Below are 26,839 nucleotides of genomic sequence, written 5' to 3' on the forward strand. Positions count from 1 at the left end.
TCCAAAAAGACTTGTTGCCAACACACCAAATATTTACACTTACACCAGTATGAATTGCAACATACGCATAACAAGGAATGTTAGGTTTCCTAAATTCAACTTAAAAAAAAAATCTCCACTTTCCCCTCCTAATCATTTACAGGTCTATGCCCTTGGGATTATGGTTCATTTCTCTCCTTTCTTACTGGCTGGAGAGACTAAATGAAATCCTGACATACAGCAGCAACTGGAGTTAAACAGAAATTATTAGGGCATATCATTCTAGTAAAGCAGCAGGGTACCACATCCCCAACCATTACAATGCCTGTCGAGATTGTAACAAATGTGCTGCACTACGTTTTTGCATCTGAAGGATTAAAAATCACAACTGTTTTAACAGCTCTCCCCCGAGAGGAACAGTTCTGTGAAAACACATCAGTCACAGCCAAAACTACTGTTAAATACTCCGGTAATTCAAAGAAAAATCAGCACACAGCACACCTTCAAGATGGCAGTGTTTGGGGATACAGAACTTCGAATGGGGCCAAGCCATCCTCGGGTTGATATGATTTATCCTCGGGTATGGACTGTTTCAGTGTAATGCCCAAAATTTAACTCCTTTTTTTTTGTTCATCTTCCAAAAACTGTTGCACTAATTAAATAATGAGCTAGTATCAAAAAAGTGCTAAATCACAATTGAATAAGCTTAAAAAAAATCCAACCCTTCAGGGCATAACTGCATTTAAAAACAAGACAGGTGCACAAGAGGCTGGAGTCGCCTCCAGGTATTCAGTGCGTAAATGGGAAGAAATTGTGTCCTTGCCATAGAAATGTCAAGTATTGCAATGCAACAGTTCTCTGTAGGGGAAGCGAGCTTTGTACCATTGGTAATACTTGGCCACAACCACTCGGAGGTGAAAGATCCTTTGCAGACTCTTTTCCTTAACTTATCTCCATCCGCTATAAAAGCACAGAATGGCTTGGAAAGCAAAGGATGCAGACTTACCCTGCAAGGCTTCTCACACTGGAGGAAGTTATTTCCAAGAATTTGGCATTTCTCTACTGTTCACCCAGAATTGAAGCAATTTTCAGTACCATTAGAGATGCGCACACCACTCCCACTGCTAAGACTTTCTATTGTACTCCTTGCCGGACTGCATGGATTCTCAGTAAATAAAGATAATTTTTTTTCCCTCACCAAAAAAACCTGCAGTGCTACATTTAAACCGCGAACTGGATTTACTCTGTATCATTTCACATGTAAAAAAAAGAAACGGGTCGAAAGAAGTTTTTTTTTTTCCTCAGCCTAGGAAATGTGACATCGCTCTCGGCCTCGGAAGTCTCAACTTTTCCTTTGCTAGAAATGGAGAGCTGCTTTTCTCAGCTGGAGGCTGGGATCCCTTTCCCCCTCTGCTTTGGGAGCCCTCACTGAGCAGCCATGCACCCACTCCGAGGCAGACACCAGTGCCAGATGGAGATGATCTTCGTGTCAGCAGGCCACTGCTTCTTAGGTCTCTGCCCCGTTACTACATTTCCGTGGTAGGAGACAGCTGCCCGGAGATCAGCTTTTCAGAGGCAAACAGAAAGGAAGATAATGGAATGAATGATTTCCGAGTCATACACAAACGAGTGCCGGGAAAGGCGAGGCGTACAGCCAGGAGATGAGACACAGCCGTGAGGGTTAGGGACACAGAGGAAGCTTTGTAGTGTGGGCAGGGCTGCCTGTGATTCCAGCTGGGTTTGGACGGCCACCCTCAGAAAGGCACATGCACTAGCGGCCCCGTTTCGGGAGGAACCTGCTGCTCCCAGCTCAACGCAGGGGGCGATGCAAGAGCTCAGACCCTCTGAAACCAGGAATAGGTGTGGGCGACTGTACGGTAAATGCTTACACGTGGAAGCTACACTGCCATTGCTATCGGTTCTGTTCCTCTCTGAAGGATACCAAACCCTCAGGGCACTCGTACAGCTCGGAAAGCTGCTGGGAATCAAGCCCCACACCAAGCTCTCGGAGCACCTCTGATGCTGCAATATGCTGCTGGCCACAGTGCTCCGGCTCGGGGGACAGCACCGCAGTGCTTTGGGCAACTCCAGCGCGACCTCTGCTTCAGACCCATCGGCAGAGGAACCACTGGGTCTACGTTAAGGGCTTCATAACACAGGAAATACATCTGCTTTCCTTTTCTTGCTTCAAGATAATCCCCTGAGTCCTCTCACTGGGATGCTTACCAGCCTGGCCCTAATTTTGAAGTCAGTTTGCCACTCAGTGCCATTAAGCCACAAAGGACTCCACTGATCAAACTCATTCCCAAGAAAATGGCTAAATAAAGATGTTGAAACATCAGATTTCACCACAAGTCTGGGGAAACAGAAGCAGCGAGGCAGAAGCTCTAAAGCCCCCGTAAAACTCAGGCGAGCTCGTTCTGTCCCCTAAAGAATGGCTGGAAGTAACCCAGGGCTGCTGTTCTGACCATTCACTGATCATGAGGGGAGATTTGGGGTAAGCTCCAAAAGCTCTTTTGGAACCAGAGCGCTGCTGGAGACCCACGTGTGCCCTCTGCCCACGTAACCCGCGGTGTCCACGTAGCCACGGCACGCGGGTGAGCGGGCGGCTGCCACCCACCTTCAGGTCTCCAACACAGGCTCACTGTCACCACCAGCCCCTCACACCTGGGCTGCCAGGGTTTTTTTTCAGACTTCTGCACGTCAGCGAGCTACGGCCCTGGCCACACCGCCCCACCTGCCCAGCCTCCCCCCGGGAAGGGTGCGCGGCCGCTGCCCGTGGGGGGCTGAGCAGGGCCCAAGCTGGGGTTTCGCTGCGAGACCCGGACGGCGTCCGTCGGGAGAGCGAAGCTGAGCGCAAGGGGTTTGCTGCCACTGTGTGGAAGTTGCGGCGCCTTTCACTACGGGGCCCCGCAACAGCTCTGTAAACGGAGCGAGCCTCGCACCCTGAGAGGTAGGTAAGTGCATTCCCAGCCTGAAAACGGGGACACCGAGGTAAAGAGAGGCTCCGTTGCTTGGACATGCAGCAACTTAATGAGAAGTAGAAGTTAATGAGAAGCTGCAGTCCTGCTTCCAGCCCTGTCTCGCCATCAGGTCACCCTTCTCCTCCTCAGTTTCATCTCAGAGAGGTTTGCAAATGCAAGAACTGGGGGCAGGTCTGTGACAGCTTGCTCGGGCGCTCACGGGGGATGTGAACTGTTCTGCAGTCCCAGCTCCGCTCCAACCTGTGCCAAGTGCCCTGCAGCCTCGTGCAAACGATTCCCAGCCTGGGATTAAAAGTGGCTTCTACTGAGATACACAGAAATGGGGACATGCTCCCAGAGGAAAACACGCAGTTGAGAAGCAGCCAGCACAGGCAGAGGTGCCCACTGACACGGGGCCATTTCCAAATGAAATCCTTGCTCTCAAGGATGAAAGGCGACAGATGTTTCAAGATCCCTATAGTCCTCATCGTGCAACATTTTGTAGACTGAAAATAAGCTTTGGGTCAGCAGCAGACTGATTTCAATCACATCTCTCCCTTCGGCAAAAAACGAAAACTGCAGGGAGCGTGCTGAACGCAGCACAGCTCCGCCTGCCTTACCAGACCTCTGCCAGCGCAGTGTCCAGCCCCTCTCAAACACCTTTCCTCCCCAACGCGGGGCTAACAACACGTGCCTTTCAGTGCTTTACCTCTTCACAATCTTTACAAGTGAGAACTACACCCATAGGTCATGAGAAGTCTGTCTGGTGAGTGTAAACACAAGGGCTACGGGGGAAAATCCTACCAGGGACTGAAATGCATGCAGCTGAAAAGCTCCCGCGGGCGCTCGCTGGAGGCCACCGCGCCGGATCTCCGGGAAGGGTCAGAGCTCACAGTGGGAACGATCACACCCGGCCCAAACCTGCGCTCCCCTCAGAGCAGCTTCTCTGCTCCAGGCTTTGAGGAGAGAGATCGTGGGCAGGGACCCCGTGAGGAAATCTAGTGACCGTGTTATTTGCAGACAGCATCATAGTGGTTAGTGTCGGTTCGAATGACAGGTAAGAGGAGGGGTGAGTTCACCAGAACAGTATGCAGCCGTGGCTCAGTCGGGAAATAGAGGATCTAGGAGGAGGGAGTGCGTGCACCGCAGAGACGGGAGGTCTCCATCAGTCCAAGGATAAGAAGGTGAAATAGAAAAAAGGCCTGGGGAGCATCACGTTGCCCCAGGGATTCACAGTGCCAGAGCGAGGGGAAAGACGTGAAAACGGCAGGCGGCTTCCTGGATCCACAGCTCCGACTGCCCCAGCCTGCGCCCCTCTGCACCTCCCACCTCACGGACATCTAACAGCGTGTTACCCTTGTTTCCGAGTAAGGAGAATTCACAGTGTTCAGTAGTGATCAGGTACAAAAGCCGTTTAAGTCTACAGTCTCTTAAGTGCTGCTGCCTTTGACGTAGTGCCTACGCGGGGCTCAGTGCGAGCAGCTGGAGGAAGAGGGAGTTTAGAACAGCAGACAGATCAGATCGCAAAGGCACGGTTAGACTAGGTGGACACAGGGTTTGTTTGCTTTAGAAGATAGTGGTCTCATACTTAGTGCTGAGGGTCCGCTTGGAGTCCTGTTTGGGGTCCACGACCCAGGAGACACTGGCATGAGACTGGGAGTCTTGGTCCACTTCAGGGGGCTCCAGCTGGAAATGAAGGAGAGAAAGAGCGCGTTAGGGCATCGCGCCTCCAGGAGCCCGAGGCTGGGACAGAACAAGTGGGCACTCAACGCGTGGAGAGGCTGCTGCTCTGCCCCAAAATGCCGTGTGCAGGGAAGCAGCTCTCACTGCGGAGGCATTTGAGCCCTTCACAGCTAAAACATTTCTAAGCACATCATTCTCAGCCCAGCACCCTGAGATGACTTCCTGAGCTAGGCCTGCAAGCCCCTATCACCACTAGCGACAGCTTCACTTCGTTTCACAAACAAGCATGAAAAATTCAGCGCTGTGGAGACGGCTCTATAAAAAAATCAGAGGCAGAGGGGGAGAGAGGGAGACAGCTCCAGGCAGGTGAACTCCCATGTGATTTACTCTCCTGACCAAGCAAGGCTCTTTCCTCTTGTCCTCCTGCATCAGGATCCTACAGGAAGGTTACCACCACCAGAAGAGCAACGCGGTTAGCTGAGAGCTGCCGCTCTGCATCAGCGGGGAGACTCTGAGCAGTTTGTCCCCGGGGTCCATCGGAGCCCGCAGTGCAGGCCCTGGAACGAGCGGGGAGGGAAAACGGCGGCGAGGCAGGACACGGGAGCACGGCAGGAGGCACGGGGGGGAAGCAGGGAGGCCGGTGGCAGCCCAGGGCAGTTGGTAATGGGAGATGGCAGGAAAAGGGTAAAGACCTTAGCTCCGGGACTAACAGACTGCAGCGGCAGGTAGGAGGGGCGGTGTGTTGTACAGGTGTGACAGTAACAACAGCGGGTGTCGGGAGGGAGCGGCACCTGAGCGGGGGGAAGCAAGCAGAACACAGACAAAAGGAGACATTAAAGGAAAGCAATGGCTGGTGCAGCAGTCCCTGCTCCTCAGCAGCTCCAACCTCGGCGCGTTCTGGCTCCGAGGGCGCTCCCACGCTGCAAACTGCAGGGTGCCCACTGAGCTCCCTGTGGCTCTGCAGGTTTGCACAAGGAAGCTGCACTGGATCCAAGCAGGACACTTAACCCGCATCCCACCCGGGGCATTTCCACCTCTTCTCACCCTCATCCCAGCAGGGGAAGCCCCGCCACCACAGCACAGCCACAAGCAGAGCCACAGCTGCTGCAGTACCGGCAGTGCCTGAAGCTACGGGCACCCCGTCTGCACCCAGGCTTCCCCACCACGACAAGGGGGTTTAGGCAAGCTGTGCCCAGGAGAAACCCCAGCTAGGACCACGCAGACAACACTTGCGCATACGTACTGCAGATTTCCTCACGCCGGCTCGCGGTTTAGGCACCGGTTTGGAAGATTTCGTTTCGATCGTCTCTGCTGCTGCAGCGCCCAGCGGCTTCGCTCTCTGGGCTTGGAGGGCCAGCTGGTAGGCGACCTCAAACGCCTGCCCCAACGTGAGGATGATCTCGTATGTCAGGTTCTTTGGAGAGAGCAGAAAACACACAGCCGTTAGGTGCACGTGAGCTCCACACCCTGACCCATGCACTCAGCAGCCGAGGGACAAGCTTGCCCTGGAGACGCAGACCCTCAGCAGGGCTCATCCTGCCACGTCCCCAGCTCCCTCTCCGCAGAGCAACGTCCCCCACACCTTCCCAGGGCCACCTGCAAGCCTGCTGTGGCCCCTTGGGCATCGCGATGTAGCAGCGTTTTGCGTCAGAAAGAGAAAAAAGCCCAAACGTTTTGCATAACTGATTCTGCCCAAGAAGAAAAGCAAGCGATGCTTCCACACACTCAGTGAATTAAAAGGCTGTTAAATCAGCCTATTACACTGTGTGTAATTGAGAGCATGTTAGGGCTTTGTTCACAGCACATTCCCCAAGAGGAAAAATCTCCTGCCCTGGTTTATTCAGCACTGGAGACTGCAGTAATGAAGGCAGACAAATATCCTCTTTGTCAACAGGGCTGGAAAGTAAAAGCATTCTGAGCTAGGACTCCTAACGGAAGGTTTTAGGGTAGAAATAGGTAAGAGCCCCGGAATGGGCCAGATCCTGGTCTCTGCCTTGCCAATAAAGCTGAGTAATTACACAACTGCACAGATTGGACCCACCCGAAACAGAAACCATCGCTGGAGTCTGATCACACAGACCGAACCCACACACAAAGAGGTGTGAGTGTTCGCTTCCTTCAGCAACGCTCTGACCGCTCGGACTGCAACATCTCTCCTGGCAGCACCTCAGGGCACTCAGAGGTTGCCTGAAGGGAGATGGACACAAACAGCCCTGAGGCCGGACGCTCCACCCCGACTCACCACATCCACGGTGCTGAAGACGTGGCAGTAGTGGTGGCTGGTCTGCAGGTCCTTGGTGATGTAGGCGAACGTGCAGAGATCATCGGGGTCCTGAGCAGCGCAGGAAATGTTCCGGATCTCGTGCTCAGCAATGACGTTCTGTAGGACACAACCACAGCATCACCCTTGTGGGGAGGGCAAACACACCCAGCAAAGGGAGCAGTGACAAAGCATGTGCTGGGGACAGGGAGGGGTTTCTCCCAGCCTGACCAGTGCCAGCTCTTTCCCCTGGTAGGAATAAATGGCAACGGGGTCCCCAAGCAGCCTGCTGGCCAAGCCTTTGGCATTCAGGTAACCGTCACCACCCTGGTGCTCCCCCATGGTCCCAGCAGTTCTGCAGGACCAGCCGTGGCTTCTGGAGGCACCAGATGCGACCTGCAGCCCCTCAGGCAGGTGGCACTGCAGGTCTTGTCCCTCCAGGCACCAGCTTCGAGGCGTTTTAAGCTCACCTTGTTAGAGGCATCGATGAACTTCACCCCCTTGTACGTGATGGACAGTATTATGGTCGGGATCTTCTTCATGTGTTCGGTGGATTTCTTTGGAAACAAGAACACTCAGGTGAACGGCTGTGAACAACGCCCCCATCCTCAGCACCACCCCAACCCTGCTGGGGGCCAGCACAGACCATCGAGGGCAGTCCCCTGGGGGGCTTGGACCAGGAGGCAGAAAACCTGCTTCTGGTGGAAGGAGACGGGAAGGGATGGGGATCTGAAGTGAGCCTGGTTTTCTCAGCAAAAACCCTGATTCTCCTCCTGCACAGCCACACAAACTAGAGGGAAGGGGGCCAGGGAGGGGCCCGTTCACCAGCAATAGTGGCCACAGCCTGTTGCATGGCCTGGGTCCCTGCTCTCCCTGCCTGTGGGGTCTGGAGAACCACAGCTACACCAACATCCCCCCCGTTGCCCTCATCTCATCATCCCCTTCGGGCTGCGAGCCGACCCCCCTGTCCCCACAGCCCCCTTACCCTCATCTTGGCACAGGCATCCTGCGTGGACTCCGTCCCTCGGAGGTCCTTGATCAGCATGGAGCCCAGGTACTGTCAGGAGGAGGAGGAGATGTTAACGTGCTCTCAGACACCCCGAAGGCTTCGGGTGCAAACTTCCCAGCCCCGAAGCAAGGCCACAGCCCGGCGAGCAGCCAGCAGCCACGGCTATAGAGGAGCAGGTCGCCCAGGGAGGGGGGAGGACATGTGCCACCTCCCCGTGCAGCACCCTGAGCCCACAGCCTCCTTGCCCCATCCACCCACACAAGCCAGGAGCCACTTACGTTGGCCTCGTACCCGCAGGACTCGAAGATGAGCTTCTCCGGCTGGTGCTGCCAGTTCTGGACTGGGGCGTACGGGGCAGCCAGGCTCGGGGGGCGCAGGGTCAGCTTTGACTCCCGACGCTCCTCCTGCAGGGGTAGAAAGGTGCGTGTAAAACTACAGCGCATCCTCCCCGGGGTGAAACACAGATCTTGGAGGGGCTCTGGGGGTTGATGGTTCCCAAAATCTCACAGGGGCTGGGAGGGGGCAGCACGCTGCGGGTGAAGGTGCTTGTGGACGTGCACGTCACCCATTTGAGTGGTGAGACTGAGGCCCAGGTTGCTGTCCATAGGCTCCCTGTCTCTGTTTCCTTATTTTCTCAGCTAAAAGACTAGGAAAACTACATGGCCTCCCTATTTTCTTCACGGTTTCCTTGTTTTTTTCCCAGCTTTGGGCCTACAAGGTGAGCTGCTGGTGGTGGCAGCAGCAAAGGAAGCTCTGCCGGATCTGCTCCCTGACCCTCCGTGCATCATCCTAACTCCTCGCTGGCTCCAGAGGAGGGGGAGCCTGCACTGAGCCGTGCAGAGGGACCCGCAGGACGCACGGAAGCAGGCACTGACCTGTGCTTTGTAGCGGTCCACTCTGGAGTACGGCGCAACCTCGCTGCCCCGCTCGTGTTGCCTCTTCCCGGTGTCTCCGGAGGGCAGCAGGAGATCTGCGGATCTGCCCGTGCAGGAGTCGTTCTGGCTCAGGGGTGACGACGTTTGGGACACCAAGTCCTGGCACTGAAACGGGCAGACACCGAGACCCGTCCCCGTCAGCCTGCGCCGCAGCCCTGCCCGCACCGCACTCCTCCTCGTGCTGCCTCTGCCCCCGCTGCCCTCTGTCCTGGGAGCACGGGCAGCCGCAGGCAGCCAGCACCAGCAGAGCAGGATTTGGCTGTTGGCACTTCTCTTGGGGTGTGCTGGTCCTGCAGGCGCTGTTATCTGCACTGTGTTATCAGCACAGCCCAGCCAGGATTTGTGCCGAGTCAATGCTCGAGCAGCAGCCACTGCCCTGCAGGCACCCAGAGCGCAAGGAAGGGAAGGGCTTGAGCCCAAAGCTGTGCCCTGGCTTCCAGTTGGCATCACCGTGATAATTTCTCCCTAGGAACCAGGACCAGGGTCTGCACTGCCCCTTACACTGCCCAGCACAACGGGTGCAGTGAGCAGAGTTACCAGGGTCAGCCCCTGCTCTGCGGGCTTGTGGCTCAGCACCTTCACTCAGGTCGTTTCTTTTCCCCTCCGCACCCCTGCTCTGCTCCAAGACGGTTCCAGGCAGGTACGCAGCAGCCAAGCACATCCCCACCTCCTGTCTGAGGAGGGCAGGAGGCACGCCGGGCTGCGGGCAGGGTGTTTGCAGGGCTCTGCTAAAGCACCGAGCAAAGCCCTGGGATCAGCCGCCCCCGGAGAGCCTGGCTCTGCCTGCAGGCAGCACTCGCAGCCTGGCTGTGCCAAGCGGCCCGGCAGGCAGCGCGGGGAGCTCGCAGCTGCAGCACGCATTAGTCCTATTCAAGGGGCTTGCTTAATTTGCCATTGACGTCCTTCCGCTCCCCAGCCGCAGCCAGGCGCTGGGAGGCACCAGCTGCAGCGCCAGGAAGGGCTGCGAACGGCCCCGTTCTCCTCCTCAGCCTCCAAACCCCGCACACCCACCGGCTGGTGCTGCACCAAAGGACTCCTCTCCCCACCACCGAGCCCCAGGAGGACGTCTCAGGGAAGCTGGCTGCTTCCCACCGGGGCTTCTCTCATCTGGGAAGGCGGTGGGTGAAGGCGTGGGGGTTTTGGGGTCACCCTCCTGGCTCCCAGCACTCTGGGTGCAGCACCAGCACGAAGCTTCTTGCACCTAACTCTGGTTCCTAAAAACTCCAGGACACGGCAGCACAACTTGCTGCAGTTACGACTGCTTGAAAAGCCCTGGGAATGCAGGGCAGAAGAGAGGAGCTCTGCAGCAGAGAAAGGAGCAGATGGCTGGGACGGGGAAACCCCAGTCGCTCCCAGTTCCTGCTCCAGGAAGCCGATCTGCAAACACTGGGAGGAAGCAGTGCGACCCGCTCACCCTGCGTGCCTTGCTGCCCTCCTACGAAGCTCGCAGGTTAGCTGCAAGCTCAGTGCTTTGTTAAATCCAGCTCCCAGACAGCAGTTCTCAGGAAGAACGGCAAACACGACCGCTCCCCTCCCAGACACCCCAGTACAGAGGGGCCTGACGTCCAAAGCTCCCAGTGCTGCAGCAAAAATCAACATCCACAAATCACCCCGAGGGCTACTTGGCTGCGGGAGCAGCGGCTCTTAGACAACCCCAGCAGCCCAAGGAGACGGATCTCAGCCTCCCCAGGGGTGCAATCAAAACGTCACATCCCAGCTGCATCCCATCGCAGCAGCTGAGCAGGGTGCATCTGTCCAAGGGACGGTGCCGGTCGCTGCTGCGTGGCCCAACCAAAGCAAGGTTTGCCCGGCACAATGTGGCACCTGAAATTTGTTCTCTCTCTGTCCTAGTGCTCCAGGGTTCAGGCTGGTCTGAGATAAGGGGAACCAGGAGCAACCAGGTTTTCTGATGTGGGTGCTTGTGAGAAGACCCAGCAGAGATGAGGAGGAATCAGACAGGTCAGGGCTCCAGCCCAGTGAGAGCCGGTCTGGCTGTCACATTGCCAGAGGTCGCTCAGTCTGATTTGGGGTGGGAGCATCGGGCTCTGCATCATCTACAGCACCAGCTGCGTCTTGGGCTCTGCATCACTGACGGCAGCAGCCAAGGTGCATCCATGGGAACGGCTCAACACAAAACTCCCTCCTCTGCACCGCCAGCTGCGTGTGGTTGCCTCAGCACTTCAGGAACTTTCTTCCCAAACCACCAAGTGTCTGAGAGCCGGGAGTAACCCGAGCTTCCAGGTCAAATCGATTTGTTCTAATCAGAAAAAAAAGCCTTTTTTTTTTTTTTTTGAGAAATAAAAGCAATGCAATTTTCAAAGACCACTCTCTACACTTATTACTCTCGCTACCTACTTTCAGAGGAGTTTTAACTTAAATATTGACATTGTAGGGGTTTTATTTTCTTTTTTATTGATTTTGCTAGGCAGAATTTCCTGTGCATGAAAGAAGCAGCAGAAGGCTGAACCAGCCTCCCCGCTGAGCCTCGCTGCCCACCCAGGACCTACGCCCTCCCTAAACGTGCTCCTTGAGCCCCTCAGAGGTGTCAGCCACTAAGCAGGAGGTGGTGATTCCTGGCAGACCCGGGATTAGTTCTTTGAAAGAAAAGGGAGGAAAGCAAAGGCAAGCCAGGGCAGAGCAAAGCACCCGGCCACTACCGGGAGTGGGGACACAACCGGTGACTCACTCTCAGCTGCGAGAACCGCGGCGGCTTGGCCGGTGGCTCCTCGTAGGGCCGGTCCGCCAGCGAGGCGATGATCCTCTTCCGATGGCCGAGCAGGTTCACCTTCAGCACCTGCAGGGAGAGGCGGGTGGCTGTGAACAGGGCTGGAGAGATGCACAGCAGCTTTGGGGAGCACAGGAGCTGCAGCTCCCCGCACGCCCCCCAGCTTTCCTGCCCCCTGCACGAAGCGAAGCGTCCCCCTCCGAGTGGTGCACTCGTGTTGAACACAGCTCCATGCGAGAACAGCCCGGGGGAAGGCAGGCAGGACCCCAGCAGTACTCACGTTTACTATTTCAAGCTCCCAGAGGTTTTTCACAGTGTCGATAGAGCTGTAGCCGCTCGAGAGGAAGGACTGGATGTAGTCCTGCAGCCCCAAGGAGTCGAGCCAGGCGGGAACCGAAGGCTGGCTGTTCCCATCGCAGCCCAGGGGTTTTAACTGCGAAAGCGCAAGGCACAAAGAGGTTAAAGCCCCGGGGCGGGGAGCCCAAAGCATGCAGCGTCTGCAATTACAGCCAGTTTAAATGCTATCACCATCTCCCCTCGCAGCTTTAATGTACAAAACATCGCTGCACAAACTGGGAATGAACCTCAGCAGCCTCGCCCTTGCCGTGAGCCCTCTCCCAGGTGGGCAGGAGAAGCTGTGGGGGCTTCAAGGGCACCACTGCCCACCCCAACCACAGCGAGAGGCACGGTCTGCCTGGCATAAGCGAGGAAAACAGCTCCAGAAAAGCCCTTTCCGTGGCCTTCCCAGCACAGCAGGCGAGCTGAATCCTCTCTGAACTCGCACGCAGGAACAAGGGCCCTGGTTACAGCAGGGGAGGTGTCAGTGAGGTTAAAACTAGTTTCCCTGGCTCTGCACCAGCCTTTCTTCTTGCAAAAACCCCTTTTCTCCTGCTCTTCTCATTGGCACTCCCCATCTCTGCAGCCACTGAGCCAAGGACATGCGGCAGAAGAGGCTGCTCAGAACAGGGCGCCCAGGAGGGACACCCCCCCCCCGTCCCCAGCACCGAGATGCCTCCCAGGGTTCATCCCACCCCTGGAGCTGGAGCCCTCACGTTCCTCCTCCAAACCCCTCCCCGCTGCCCCCGCCATCCTTTGGGGTCACCGGGACACAGCTGGAGGCAGAGGGCCTGGTTTTGTTCCCTCTGCCCTCAGATCCACGCCGGGCCCTGCTCCCCATGGAGACGTCAGCGCTCACCTTCGGGAGGGAGCGAGCTGCCTGCAGGAGTTTGCGGCGGTGCTGCGGGTCACCGATCCCGATGTCCCGAAGGTCCTGGTCTTCCATGACATTACAGCCCTGCGGGGACAGGAAGGGGAGACGTGAGAGCAGAGCCCATGCATGCTACAGCCCCCACCCCACCTCGGTCCCCAGCACAGCCCATGTAGCCCCCTGGTGCTGGCCCCGAGGAGGCAGCTCAGCCCCACGCAGCCTCACGTCCCCACTTTGGCACCGACACAGCTGGCACGAGAGGGGCTGTGGCACTGCAGCACCCGCAGGGTGGCCTGGGGGGAGCAGTGCTGCTGCCCCCTGCTCAGCACAGCCTGCCATGAGCGTCCTCACCCAGCCTCTGGGTTCGAGGCCATCATTACAGCGACTTCGTCTGAGAGGCAGATCGCTGCTTCAGTGTCATTTCCTAACGCCCGAGTAACCCCCAGCATCTGAGTAACCCCCAGCATCGGGCTCTGCTCAGCCTCCCTCCAGGGCCACCGAGAAAACACATTTCTTTCCACGAGAGCAGCAGAGCTCAGCTTTCTCCTCCTTTCCCTCGTTCCGGGGAGCAGCTCGCCCCCAAGGACGCGCTGCCTGCCCCTCACTGCTTGGCTACAGCTCGGCTCGTGCCCCCTGCCCCGTGTGAAGCAGGAAGGGATGGACACATGCAGACCGTGCTTACTCACCCCCCTCCACCACCACCCGTTTCTCCCCGTACCTGGGGGAGCTCAGTGTGCAGCCCGGGCTCGGCTCCCCATGGCTCTCGTGCGACCACGGCACCGCAGCAGCGAGCTCGGGGCTCAGGGACGCGCAGCGCCGGCCCGCACCCAGATCCCCCCCCAGGACCTGCCTCCCTCTGCTCTCGGGAGAGGCACAGCTGAAGGTCTGAGCTGCCGGCACTCTGCTGTTCCACATTTTGGTTTTGTAAGAGAAACCTAATTAAAATTGGCTGTCGGGCAACGTGCTGCTGCAAGGGCACACGGGCTGCGCAACCAGCGGGCAGGACGGCCAGGGCTTCGGGAACGAGAGCTGGAGGGAAAATCTCTCCCTGTTCTCTTCAAAGGGCAGTTTTTAAGTTCCTTCCCACTCTGCTTGCTTGGTTTGTGCCCACTGGAAGATGGGGCTCAGCCACGTGCCATGTCAGTAGCCTGCCATGGTAACTCCTTGGGCTCTCCGTCCCCAGGATTTGCTCTGCCAGCAGGGCGCTGAGATGAGTGCTCAGAGCAGCGGCGAATTAACGCTGCAGATAAGAGGTGCCCGAAGCAATGTCGCTGGGAGAGCTGCCCTCGGAGGCCAGACTGCAGAGAAACAATTATTTAGCAAATGACAGTGGCAAATTAAATCAGCGGGTGGCTGGGAAGCAGGGCTCGGCAGGCGCTCGGTGACCGCCAGCGCCCGCAGCAGCGAGACGGGCGCTCCTCTGCCCCCGTCCTCCCTTGGCAGGCAGAGCCACCCGACGCCCTCGATTCCTGGCAGGCCTTGGGGGGACCGAGACCGCAGATCTGGAGCAGACAGCTGCAGCACAAAAGCGTTTGTCGTCGGGAGCTGCTTAAACAGCCGAAAGCTGGGGCTGAAGGCCCTGCAGCCGACGAGGGCGGTTTGTTCCCCGCCTTCCCAAAGGTCAGCTCGCAGCAGCAGGCTGGGCGCTGGGCTGGGGCACCTGCTGCCAGCTGCAAAGCGCCCCCAGGGCCACTCGAAATGGTACCGTGGGATGGGTGGCAGCTCCACAGGGCCACACGCTGATAGATTGCACCTCGCGTCCTGCAAGCCAACCTGCACCTGAGTGGTAACAGCACACGAAGCCTCTGCCAAGGCTGGCACTGTGCCGTGGAGGCTGCCCTGCGCTGCTCCCAGTTGCAAGAGGAGGCTCTCTGCTGGTGGAAGGCTCTGCTGGTGCCCATGTGCTGGAAGAGCAGCCCAGGCTCCAAACCAGGCAGAGAGCAAACCTCGACCCAAGCAGGGCACAGAGGCTGCCGCTGTCGGAGGCAGCGATCACCCAGCTCGTTAGCAGCAGCCCACTGAAAAGGGAACACATCCCTCCTTCCTTGCTCACAATTTTTAAGCCAAAAAGCCCCGTTCAGTGTGTTTCTGTAGCAGTGGGAGATGTGTACTTGGCTCAGGGAAGAGGATGAAGGGCAGCTTAACTCCACGGCCACGCACCTCACCCGGCCAAGCGCTTTCGCAAGCTACAACTCTGCTGAAGAGGTCACCAGAACATCCTGGGGAGGAACCACGTGTGCAAGAAATTCATCTCCTGGAGCGAGACAGCTTTTAAAGGGCCTTTTAAATGGACAGAAGGTGACCAGAGCCAGCAGTGGGGTGTCTCCAGAAGCCTGGTGAGCAAAGCATTACCCTCCTGCTGGGGTGAGGGGGCAAAGGGCAGCATGAGGGGACGCCTCCCGACATCCCCACAGCAGCAGCAGGTTAAGGTCACAGCGTGGGTACCTGGAGCCTGCAGCTCCCAGCCCCTCAGCCCGCTCAGCACCCCGGGACCTGCCCATCCCTGAGCTCAGCTGCTCGGTTCCTCCCCAGAGAGCCAGGCGCTGGAGCTGCAGCAGGCGCAGGGGCTCGGGGTGGATGCGGGCGCACCGAGCAAACCTTGCACACACCAGCGAGGGCAGCGTGGACCTGAGCAAACGGTGACATTGGCTACACCTAAGTCTCACGTACCAAAATCAATAGGCTCGCTGCTCCTCTGCATTTTTTACTCCTGCTGATTTTCCAGCAGTGAGCCTTTTGGTGCTAGTGTGCTGTAGCACAGCCACGCCTGGCTAGCACGGCCCCTCTCCAAACAAGCAGCGTGGAGCTGGCTGTGCACGCATTTCCAGTTTGCTCACACATTTCCAGTTTGCTCACACATTTCCAGGCTGCACACACATTTCCAGGTTGCCTGTTTTATGCTGACATATGCCATGCCGGGCCCAAGGAAAGGCGATAGGTGTTCTCCCACTTTTGGCATCTCCAATTCAATAAAAATGGCTTGCCGTGCAGCAAGGGTACAAGCTAGTTAAATACTGTAAGAGCCACAGCTTTCTCTACTACTCCTTATTTTGATGTGTCACATTAAATTCCCTCGGTGCCAGTCTGTATTCTCAGGGTACTTAACCAGGATAGACAAAGCAGAGCAGCTCTGAATAAATCATTACTCTATTGTGCATGAGCCTCTGCTTGGAGGAGCGTCCTTTATACCCATCCGGATTTCATCTCCAAAGAAAAAAATAAGCTGCCACTAAAATAGATAATTAAATGCAAACACGCTGGAGATCTTTTAACCTTTGCCAGCTGAACAGATGAGCTGTTTATTCTCAGACTTTAAACCTGTTTGCATTTAACACGCTGTTCAGACAAAAGCCAAGGGGCAGGGGTGCTTTGCTCAGTGCCCTGGTCCTGCTGCCACCTGCCCCCGCACCACGCAGCGATTGCCACGGGTCTGCTCGGTGCCCTGCTCGCTGTGTCTGATAAATCCTTCACATCAGGAGCCCCCTAAGCAAGGAGGGTTCCCTGGCATGAAGACCCTGCTGGGGTCCTCTGCAGCTTTCCTCCTTCCCTGCCTTTCCCAGGGGTTTGTGCTTCTCACCACCAGCCTTCAGCCTTCTCTTCCTCCCTGCCCTGGCTTTCTGCCCTCTGCCCTGCCAGGCACCGAGCTGCCGAGGCCGCTGGGTCTGTCCCTGAAGCAGGCAGGAGCCATCCCTTTGCTGCAACAAGCAGGGGAGAAATGGAGAAACATCCCCACCCAGCAGCTCGCAGAGGAACAAGGGGAGAGGCGCTCAGTGACGAGCAGAACAAAGCCTCTCCACCACGCAGCGCTGCTCCAGGGAGACTGCCTCAATGCAGGGCTGCAAAATTCCAGAGAAACTGCTCTTTGGTAAGGTTTGTAAAAACGATACCCCACTGTATGGTGTATTTTGTGTGTGTGTGTGTGTGTGTTTTTGCTGTTTGCTTTTTTAAAAGCAGGCCATTGGTGCTGGCAGAGGTCAGCAAGCAGGCCAGGAGATGCCATCTCCTGAGCGCCCCGCTGCAGGCTGCTGAGCAGCCCCAGCACCCCGAGCCCAGGCTTACGGCTGGCCCCGCTCAAGGTCCTCTGAGGACAAATGCAGCAAAAGCCCAAGGCAGGGGAGAGGAAAGCTCCCAGGGACTTGCTTTGCTGTTACCCAGTCCTCTATGGCTCAGAAATGCCAATTAGAATCACCCAAACTTTCTGAAGACGTAGCTCGGGCTGTATCCGTTGTGACAAGTGCTTCTTACCTTGTGCAGGCTGCCAGGCTGAGCACAGCTTGGGGCTGCAGGAGGACCAGAGCTCTCCTTTTGCTCATGCTGGTGAGCGGTGGTGTCTGAGCACCCTGTCCATCCCACACCTCACCATTTTCTCCTTCAGGGCACAGGCGACAGCTCCTCACTTCCATCAGGAACAGCTCTCGGCACTGCTCGCCCTGCAGTGGGGATGCGTTCAGGGGCTGCTCCTAGAGCACTTGTGCTGGCATTAATCTGGATTTTGGTACAGCACCCCACGCATACAATAATTGTTGGAAGTGTTTTGTTCCTAGAACAGCTGGGGTGATCCCTGAAACAACCCCCTAAGAAGCAAAGGCTGTGCTTTTTTTTTTGCAGCAGGCACAAGAGCACAACGTGTCCCTTAACTCCCCTTCAGGCATCAGTTTGGCCCAGGAAGCATTCCTGCCCTCGGTCTGGGTGTCACATTATCATCCCCAAATCCATGCTCCAGCTTCTTTGGGGCTGAGCAGAGCTCCCTCCACAGAGAGGGGCAGATGCCCAAGACCACAAGGGGCACCTCCAAACCCTGTCCCTGCCCTCTGCGTGGCCCCAAAGGAGAGCAGAGATCTTCCAGTGCCCTAACTCTTGTCTGGATGGAAATCCAGCTTTTAGAGCAAGGCTCCGCTTTAGTCATGCTTCGCATCCTACACTGTAATTAAACAGCCTGCGAGGCTCCAGGTTTCTCATCAAAGGAGAAAAGCACAGTCGGAGCTCGCACTGTACGAAGGCAGCGTCCCCTCCTGCCAGTTAGGTGACCCCAAAGCCGAGCGTGCCAAAAGCGGAGCCGTCGAAATCTGCCAGCACTGCTGCTCCAGCAGGGCGCTCCGCAGGCACTTAACTACCCAATTTTCAGATGCTGCTTCTTGCACAGAGCCTGGCTCGGGTCCATTCTCTCTTTCCAGCTAAGGAAGGGCCCAAGGCAAAGAAAGTTTCGTATAGGACGCGGAGCCTTATCCAGCCAGCAATGCAGTTTAATGAATCCCGCCTGTCTCGCTAGGCTCACGCTCATACAAGTGCTGCCGCTGTTACTAAACCATGTATTAAAGACAGGCGGCGGACTGCAGGGAAGAACTGAGACCAGAATGTGTTTGCTATTAAAAGCAACAGATGCAAAACCCAAACACAGCTTTTCCAGACTACAAAGGCTTCTGCAAACATCTATAGCAGAGTGCCTTCAGCTGGATGAGCCAAAGCATCCATTTTTTCTTAGATTAATGCACACAAAGCTCTTTTTTCTCCCCCTTCTCAGTAAATTCAAGACAATTTGCATCTTGTCAAGGATTTTGCTGTCACTGCTCTTGCTTTACTTTTGGCAACCAAGAGCCTGGATGCTGGAGATGGAGCCGCATCCAGCTCACCACAGAGCCAGCGCGAACAGGGATAACGCAGCGAGTCCCAAAGCACAGAGCCTGCGCCTCCCTTCACCCCCACGCCACTCGCCAAGCCCTCCTTCTGAGGCAGGAAAAAAACATAAAGACAAAGAAGGATTCTGCACACTTCTATAAAGCCACCAGCCTTCAGAGCCCAGCAGCCTTGGGCAGCACCCCAAGGGAAAGGGAAGGCAGGGAATTTAGGAAGATGAGCTACAGCGAGGGCATTCCTGCGAGCTGACAAAGCCACCAAAGCAGCCAGCAACAAACTCTGTCCCCAAATCCGTTAGCAGCTAAAGGCTGAGGGTCTTGGTTCCCTGGGGGGCTGGAATTTGCACATTTGGCCTCGCACCGTACCCACATTCAAACCCATCGGAGCTCTGCAGTGCTGGGCAGAGCCTGGCTGGGAGCTTCAATGTGCTGGGGCTGCACGGACCTGTGCTTGGTCCAATAAATCTTGTTCAACAGGGTAGGAGCAGCTAACGCTGTGCTGATGGACTAATTCATTACCTTGTCCTAAAAACAAGCTTGCATTCTGTCTGTGCATGTGCACGATCTGTTCTTTGGGGCTTCTCACCCCCTTTCACAGCCCCAAAGACCTAAAACCTCCCAGGGTGGATCCAGCCTCGAGCGGAGGCCCCGCTGAGCACCTACAGCACCACGAGCCAGCCCTGGGTGCTCAGCCCCTCTGACAAACCCGCTCCGGTGGCTGTCGACCCCAAAACTGGGACCTACCCACCCCGATTTCATGGAGCAACAGCAGCCCTTGGCCACGAGAATTTATATTTGTAGCCGGCCTCATGGTTTTGTGCCTTCCCTTAGTGGTAGCTGCAGTTCAAGGTAGTTCAGGGGAAACTAGGGGAAAAGAAATATTTGTTTTGCCAAGGCCCTGACAATGAAGGCCCAGCTCTTCACATAGCATTGATTGTGGAAAGGACTCCTATACAAAAGCCTACAATAAATCCTAGATTAGCACACAGCCACTTCATTTTTGCTTAATTTTTTTCCCCCCATGCACACTGGCAGCGTGACAATGGCAACGGAGGGAATCGGTCACGGTTGTCAAGTTCAGGCAATTTTATTGAGAGCAAAAAAAATTAACTGCTACTTTAATGGCTTTTTTAATGTTTATTGGGCCTGGAGCTACTAATGAATCAAATGTAAGTATTCTCTAAATTGCCAGTTCTGGTCCACCCACTTCAAAACCCACTCTGAGCTCGCTGCTCTCCACGAAGTCGCTTTCATGGTGCGCGGTGCTCAGCGCTGTGCTGCCCTCGGTCCCCATCCCTCAAAAAGTCCCCAAAGTGCTCCCTCGGAGCCTGGCTTCTGCATCCCACAGGTCAGGTGAGGCTGAACACGCTCACACCGTCCCCATCCAGAGATAACCCAAAAAAGCAAACCGTCCTAGACAAAGCACAGCCCTCGTGAGCCACCCAAGCAGCGCCTGACGCACTGGAGAGCTGTCAAAAAAATCCTTTCGCTGCATGAATTGGTCCCCGCTCAGACGCTTGGCAGGAGCTCTTACACCAGGGTCCAATTCCGCTCTTACGGGGTGCTCATCCAGGGCATCGAAATCAGTCTGGGGACCGAGGAAGAAATCCGTTTCCAGTATCCTGGCAGCAGTGATAAACAGGAGACAATACCATGTAATGTGGCTTATGAGCTCCCTAAGTCATAAAAATAAATGAAAGCCATTTCGGCAATAAATCTGCCAGCCGGCGTGAACCAGGCTGCTGAGATCCTCCGATCGGATTCACCATTGTTAAGGGTGGATGGCCGGCGCGTCCAGGTGGCAGCTGCCCCTCGCTCCCCAGTGGCTCAGCCCTCACCAACGTGCAGGATCGGTCACCAAACGCTGCCGTGGGGCAGAGAGAGACACACGGCACAGCCTTTAGGAAGAGCAAGCCCAGCTCCAGCAGCTTGAGACCTCCTGCCCACTCCATTCCCTGGACAGCTGGAGGTTGCTTCAGCTTGAAACCAAGGCCGGCTGCCCAGGCGTGAGCCGCACACGGATCTACCTGCGTCTGTCTGAACGAATTCCCCAAGGGCTGCGAGCGTGCCACGTTCTCCCTCTATCTCACCACATGCAGCAGCTGTGAAACCTTGTCTGTGGGATCTCTGAGAGGTCGCTGGTCTGAAGAGGTCACCACTTGGTGCAAAACACGACTGGAATACGGCAGTTAAGTTCTGCCCTAGATGGCTACTTGAAAATGGCAAAAATGAGAACTGGTTTCAAACGAAAACGATTCTCAGAGCACGCTGAAAGCCCGGCGGCACCCGGGGGGCAGCGCCTGCAAGCCAGGAGGGGCAGTTGGGAAGGGGAAGGTGCAGAGCAGAGCTCCCACTCACTGCTCGTGGGAGATGCCCGTGCTCCAGCAGCATGTGGCAGGTGAAAGCAGCGCACAGCCAGCACCCGAGCACGGGGAGTTGCAGGGCAAAGGGGATCCAGCCCCGTGCATATCGTGTCCCTCGGCGGCTGGAGGGCTGGCATCAGAGCCGGCCTGGCACACGCTCAGAGCTGTGTTTCAGCCCTGCTCTGCTCACACATTAAGCCAAAGCCTCGGCTCTACATTATTATTATTTTTCTTAACTGCTTGCATACAAAAGGAGGGAGAGGGGGAAGGCTATTCTGCACTGAAGACCACTGCAGGCTAATCTAACATGGCACTGAATTGCATTTAATCTAATTAACGTCACTACTCTAAATTATTTGCGGATACCCCGTTCTCCCAATCCTGTCATAATTCTACCACTTCTCCCCAATTATGAAAAAAAGAAAACCCTCAAGGAGCCCAGGGCACTACACGAGGAGAACAGATTTCCGTTTCTGATGCTGTCTGATTGAATCAGCATTAGCTGCTTTCCACGCACTCCATAGGAACACAGGCTTGAACAATAAAAATAAAAAAAAAAGCCATAAGAAATAGGTTATGTTCTCTTTCACCTGCTCATTTGCGAATCGAAATATCTTTGGACTGAATAAGAAGTTCAGGCACAGGATAATCACCGAACAGAGCACGTGAGGTTTGCCCTTCTCAGACACCAGGCAGCACCAGGCAGTCAGCCCTCCAAGGGCAGGGCAAAGCTTCAGCAAGCATCCCGGACAAATGTATGGGCTCTAACAGATCACACACCACTAATGTACAGGTACAGGCAATGGCACTCCCTTCTCCGTTTTGGTGTCAGGGTTCCCCTGTGAACTGCTGCAATCCCTTGCCACCACCGTCTCCATCCTTCCTCTCCCCAGCGTGCAGCACAGCCCGGCCTGGCCTCTCTCCCCAGGTCGTCCCGTGTTTGCCATGGGGCACTGGGATGCACTCTGCATCTCACAGCCCCGAACTGGTTTCCCCGACCTCCTGAAGTGAGAGCACCTCCTGCAAAGGCAGTGATGACCACAGGGGACGCAGCGGGACCGAGCTCTGGCAGCAGGACCCCTCTCGGTTCCTACTCTGACATTTTTCCTACTCTTACAGCTCCCTGGGTTCATTACCAGCCAAGGACAATTAAATTGATTTATAGTGCTTTTTTTTTCCTGAATGACACTGCTCACTCACTGCTACGGCTTTGTGAGCTGACCTTTTCTTTTCCTCCTCCGGTGGAGGATGAGGCAATGGGTCTCCTGAAACGCCGTGCAGACACCAGGGCTGCATTCCTCCACGTGGGAGGTAGCAGCGCTGGCCTCTCTTGGGTGGTGGGGTATTCTTGGTTCATTAGGGCTGTTAGCATTTGGCATGCACTTCTGCTGAGGATTTGGGTCTACTTGCAGAGCTGTATTTTGCTAAGGCCAGGACAGCGCAGCCACTGCCAGTAATCCTCAGCGAGCAGCTTCAATTCGGCGATGTTTACCCATCGCACAAATAAACCTTTCCCCTCTAATGACAGAACTCCAGCGAGCTGCAGAGCAGAGGAGGAGGATTTGAAGCACCATCTCCATTTTCTCTTTAAATCCCCAGCTGGCCGAACAGGCTGCTCTTCGAATTAAAGCCCCCCATGAGGAGCAGAAGTTTGGTGTCACAGTCCGATCGCTCCGAGCCAGCACTGCTGATGGTGAAGGTCACAGCGTGGCAGTGGAGAGGACGAGCAAAGAAGCTGCTCCCAGGGACTGCAGGGTTCAAGCTGGAGAGAGACAGCACGAAGAGCAGGGAAAGGCCCTTTCCTAGCATTGCCCAGAAGCAGCACGCAAAGCAACTTAAAGGGAATAGGAGAAGTTCTCCAGAAGCAGCAGCGTGGCTCAGTACAGGTATCACTATTTGGAAAGAGAACTCGGTCTTTTAGGAAACAAAGCTACTTCAGCCCATCTTTTATAGCCCTTTTATAGCCTCCTGCACCATCTGAAATAAATGTAGCTTTTCTCCCCAGAAACACATACATTTGCAAGTGAATTTTAACATGCCGTCAGACTGATGTTTAAATAACCCTGCTGCCTCAAGTCAACAATATCCACTCTTGACTGGAGTCAATACTTGATCAGGATGGTTTATTCTGAACCAGTCATAAACAGTCAGCATCCCTGAGATGCTCTTGTGTGCCACAGCAAACACTGCAGCACTTTGTTTTGTTTTGCAGCTCTAACAAGAATTTTGCATCATGGAAATACTGATCAAGAAACTCTGTCTAAAGAGCTGGAACAAAGCAAGGCACCAGCGAGGCCAGCGCTGCAAGCTCAGCCCGTCTGCTGCTTCCCAGCTCAGCTCCAGCTCCTAAAACACCCACAACTGCGTCCAGGCAGGACGATACTCCTTGAATTTGTGCATTAACACGCGTGGTTCCTTGCTTGCCCTTCCCTGATAACCGCTTTGTAAGCCCTCAGCAGTGTCTGCAAGTTGCAGAAGTGAGAATGTTCCTGACAGGCACAGCCTGACACCGCTCAGAGCTAACTGGTACTGCAAGTTACTCTGGTGTTTGTCCTGAATTTCCCCCCAGAAAGAAAGAGCACTGGCAGAGACACACACAGGAGAAGGGCCAGTCCTGACGGCACTCATCGCTCTTCCCAAAGCAGACCCAAAGGGCAACAGAAAGGAGAGGTTTGCTGCTAGTGGCAGCGCTGCTCCCATAAAGGCAGCTGGTGGCAGGGGGTCCTGCTGGAGCCTGGGGCTGCCCAGCTGCAGGCTGCTAAAACTTGTCCCTGCTGCAGCTCTGGAGTTCCCCAGAGCAGAGAAACCTCTGCTCAGCATTCACCGCCCGCACCGGCTATCTGCTAAAACACACTTCTCCCTTCCCTTTTTATTGGAAAACCCGTAAAACGTTCATGGCTCGCATTACAGTTTACATCCCCAACCCTGCCTTTTTGGCATCAACCGTGAAAGCTGCAGGTCTCCCCAGTCTCCTTGGGCCGGCGGTGCTCCCTGGTAAGGACGCAGGCAGCAGGATCGCCGCCTCCCTTCTGCCCATCGCTGCTGGCCGCGTGTCCGCAGAGCAGAGGGAGCCAGCCACATATCAACTAATAACGAGTCTGGGTTTCCAAAACTAACAGAATTATTATTCTTGGAAACAAGGGATATTTCTGCCTTACAGCTGATTAAGAAGCTTAATATATTTACTGGGAACTTTTCAAAATCACTTCACCGTGCTGTGCGTTCGTGAATCATTTCCCTTGCGTCGGGGGGGAAAGGCTTTGTAACACAGGGTGTGAATTAACACGAGAGCCAAGTGAAAATACAAAGGGAATTTGGAATTCCCAAAACCAGAACTGCCTAAAGAAGGGGCTAGAAGAGCACTGAAAAACCAAAAGGCCAAACCTCTGTACCCTCTGAGTTCTGTCTCTTACCACCTTTGCACTACAACATTGTAAAAATCCATTTTTTACTTTTTTTTTTTAAATAAAGCAACAGCAGCAAACACCATGGCACCAACCAACGCTGGATCTCCCCCAGTTCCCCCTGCAGGGTGTGCTCTTTGTTAGACCAATCTCTTAACCCCCTCACCTGTACGTACTGCGGGCTGAGAATTCCTCATAAATGTATCAGACTAAGGAGCTTTTCGAGGAGGCTGTGTATTTGACAGCATGCAGCTAACATTTTGTTCTTGCAATGCTTTTTTTTTTTTTTTTTTTTTTTGTCTCCCCAACACCCAAGCTCCTTGTTTGCTCCCAAAGGGGCCACCCGTGGATGCAGGCAGCACAGGGAGCATCCTCGGCAGGCTGAAAAAACCCCACAGCACTATAATGAGGGCATAATGTGACATGAAATCTTAGACAGGAAACAAGTGTTTCTGTACAAAAAGACTCCAACTTCTTAATTTTTGCTACTACAACTTAATTAGCCTCACAGCCCATCTGGCGGCTTGCAAACCATCACCCAGCATTTGTTGGGCTTGGAAATAGTCAACATGGTCCTGGTAAGGACTGAGCCTTCCACAGAAACTGTTTTAAGCCCAGGACAATAATGCTGCTTAGTTTGAAACATTAGTGACCAAAAGGAGGAGTTAATACAGAAATTATTGCATCAAAAAGGAAAGGAACAGGCAACCAGACACGGCAGGAGCCCAGCACCGATGCCCTTTCAGTACTCGCTGCAGCAGCCAGCTTCAGTGTCTACAACAATTTTAATAATTCATCTAAGAGCATCATCACCAGTGTTAAAAACAAACGAACTCGGTTCCCACTTGGACATATCTGAAGGTTTTACTCCCGCAGCGTCAGCAGCTGAAGGGAAGTAACAGCATGGAGGAGATTTTTACGAATTAGACTTTCAGACCGGGCTGCCTGTATTAGCCTGAAGTTCCTAAGGCTCAGATAAAAGGATTTAAAAGCCAGATTTGACATGGGTGCCAGAGTCAACTCCCCAGTAAAAAAGGATAAACAGCAAAGAAGAAATCAGCCAGGGTTTGCAGGAAATCTTTGTTAAATTATTTGACCTTTTAAAATTGAGGGAATGAGCAAGGAGAGAGCGTCCCACTGCCTGGATTTCCTTACAAATGAAAATTCTGCACGAGGCGGTCAGCAGCTAGGCAGCTACTCACTGCACAGAACCACAGTCAATGCAAATTCCTGCTTCTGAGCTTCTGGCTCCTGCTTCTCCAGGGCCAAATGGAAAGTTGAGTCCCTTTGTTGTTAAGCTTCTGTACCGGGACATCTATCGTAGCGCTGGAGGTGCCGTATCTGCTGCCTGCTGGAAGAGGCAGCCCAGCAGCCCGCCGACACAACAAAGGTCAGCCCAATGGCAGAGGACCCTAAGCAGGGATCTGGGGGTGAGGGTGGAGGCAGAAGCCCGTGAGAAAGCTGTCACTTGTCACCAGCAGCTCCCCTGCTGAAGGTGCCTGACCTAGACAAAGGAGAAGCTGCTTGCCACGGAGGCCAGGACGTGGGGCTGGGTACTCACACGGGCACAGCTGCCAGCATCCAGCCTCCAGGGCTGGGTGGAGATCCCGTGACGCTTACAGGAACGTTTGTCCTGTTGGTCAGGTTATTTTTTAAGAGCGTAATTGTATCCTGCCTTTATGTACCCAACCTAGGCTGCTCCCGAGTGCCCTTCCCTTTCCTGCCCGTCCAGCCGTGCCCCGTTCAGTCTCCCTTTCTTTCTCCGGCTGCCCCCCACCGACCTCCACCACCACACGATGGGCGCTGCTTTTAACTTGGGAGAGCAGGAGGCTCCCCGCAGATGTGGAACAGTCACATTCACTTGCCAGGGTGTTTTCGGAGCCCTTTTTGCCTGGCTCACAACACGGAGTGACATCCCCCTGGATGTCACCTCTCCGCACCACCCTCAGCACCAAGGAGCCCACACACAAGGGCATTTCTTTAAACTGCACAAAATGTACCCCCCCACACACCCCGATTTGTCTCTGCAGCTTATCATCCCATGCAAATTCTGATTTCTGCACCATGCCACCAAGTTCCTATGCACTAAAGCCCTCAATAGTAAACACTAGGGTGCTGCCATCATTAGGTTTCAGAGCCAACAGTGTCAACACAATCAGGTTCAGCTCATTAACACCCTGCCCGCGTGCTTAGAGTGAGGATACTTCCAACAAGAGGTCTGCCACCTCCTCGACAGTCCAGAGCACAGATGGCTCAGTGACTTTTTCAACACATTAATGAATTACAGGTGCCGTATCTTGAATAAATTGGATCGTAAAGATTTAGGCGGTGGAGTAAATGAAATTTTATAGCAAAATGACAGTGAAAAACTGTAACAACTGTAACTGAATCAAATGGGAAGATGAATGAACCAACACAAGCCTCGTTTCCTCCTTTTGTCTAACTTCCTATGCATCCTCCAGACCTGCTCTGCAATGGACACAGGGGTCCCGCAACAAGTCGGGGTCCAGCTGAGGTGTTTGTTAGAGCCCAAAGGTCCCACCAGCAACTTACCAGGAAGCGGACATCATCAAAGCCGTTCAAAAGCAGCTTACTCTCGTATTGCTGCAGGCCGATGGACTCCAGCCACTCCCCGACACTCTGCTCCAGCATCCGCGAACCTGACGAGAGAGGAATCG

The 26,839-nt window shown here is 54.9% G+C and overlaps 1 protein-coding gene across 3 annotated transcripts in view; it reads right to left on the reverse strand.

The window, feature by feature from the left end:
- Positions 1-371: 371 nt before the first annotated feature.
- The window catches only part of ANKS1A (ankyrin repeat and sterile alpha motif domain containing 1A), a 104,513-nt gene continuing 78,045 nt past the window's right edge, over positions 372-26,839 (reverse strand). Inside the window, exons 14-25 of one of the 3 annotated variants that reach the window (XM_032203383.1) lie at positions 26,715-26,821; positions 12,750-12,848; positions 11,835-11,987; positions 11,516-11,623; positions 8,770-8,934; positions 8,173-8,298; positions 7,871-7,942; positions 7,356-7,442; positions 6,868-7,005; positions 5,869-6,039; positions 5,318-5,416; positions 372-4,628 (exon numbers count right to left, since the gene is read on the reverse strand). In XM_032203383.1, the coding sequence (XP_032059274.1) occupies positions 4,509-4,628; positions 5,318-5,416; positions 5,869-6,039; positions 6,868-7,005; positions 7,356-7,442; positions 7,871-7,942; positions 8,173-8,298; positions 8,770-8,934; positions 11,516-11,623; positions 11,835-11,987; positions 12,750-12,848; positions 26,715-26,821 (1,445 nt within the window). In that variant the 3' untranslated portion in view covers positions 372-4,508. The remainder of the gene's footprint in view (positions 4,629-5,317; positions 5,417-5,868; positions 6,040-6,867; positions 7,006-7,355; positions 7,443-7,870; positions 7,943-8,172; positions 8,299-8,769; positions 8,935-11,515; positions 11,624-11,834; positions 11,988-12,749; positions 12,849-26,714; positions 26,822-26,839) is intronic. The other 2 variants (XM_032203382.1, XM_032203381.1) reach the window with 2 other exon arrangements.

The sequence above is a fragment of the Aythya fuligula genome, chromosome 25, assembly GCF_009819795.1.
Source record: "Aythya fuligula isolate bAytFul2 chromosome 25, bAytFul2.pri, whole genome shotgun sequence".
NCBI classification, from domain to species: Eukaryota; Metazoa; Chordata; class Aves; order Anseriformes; family Anatidae; genus Aythya; species Aythya fuligula.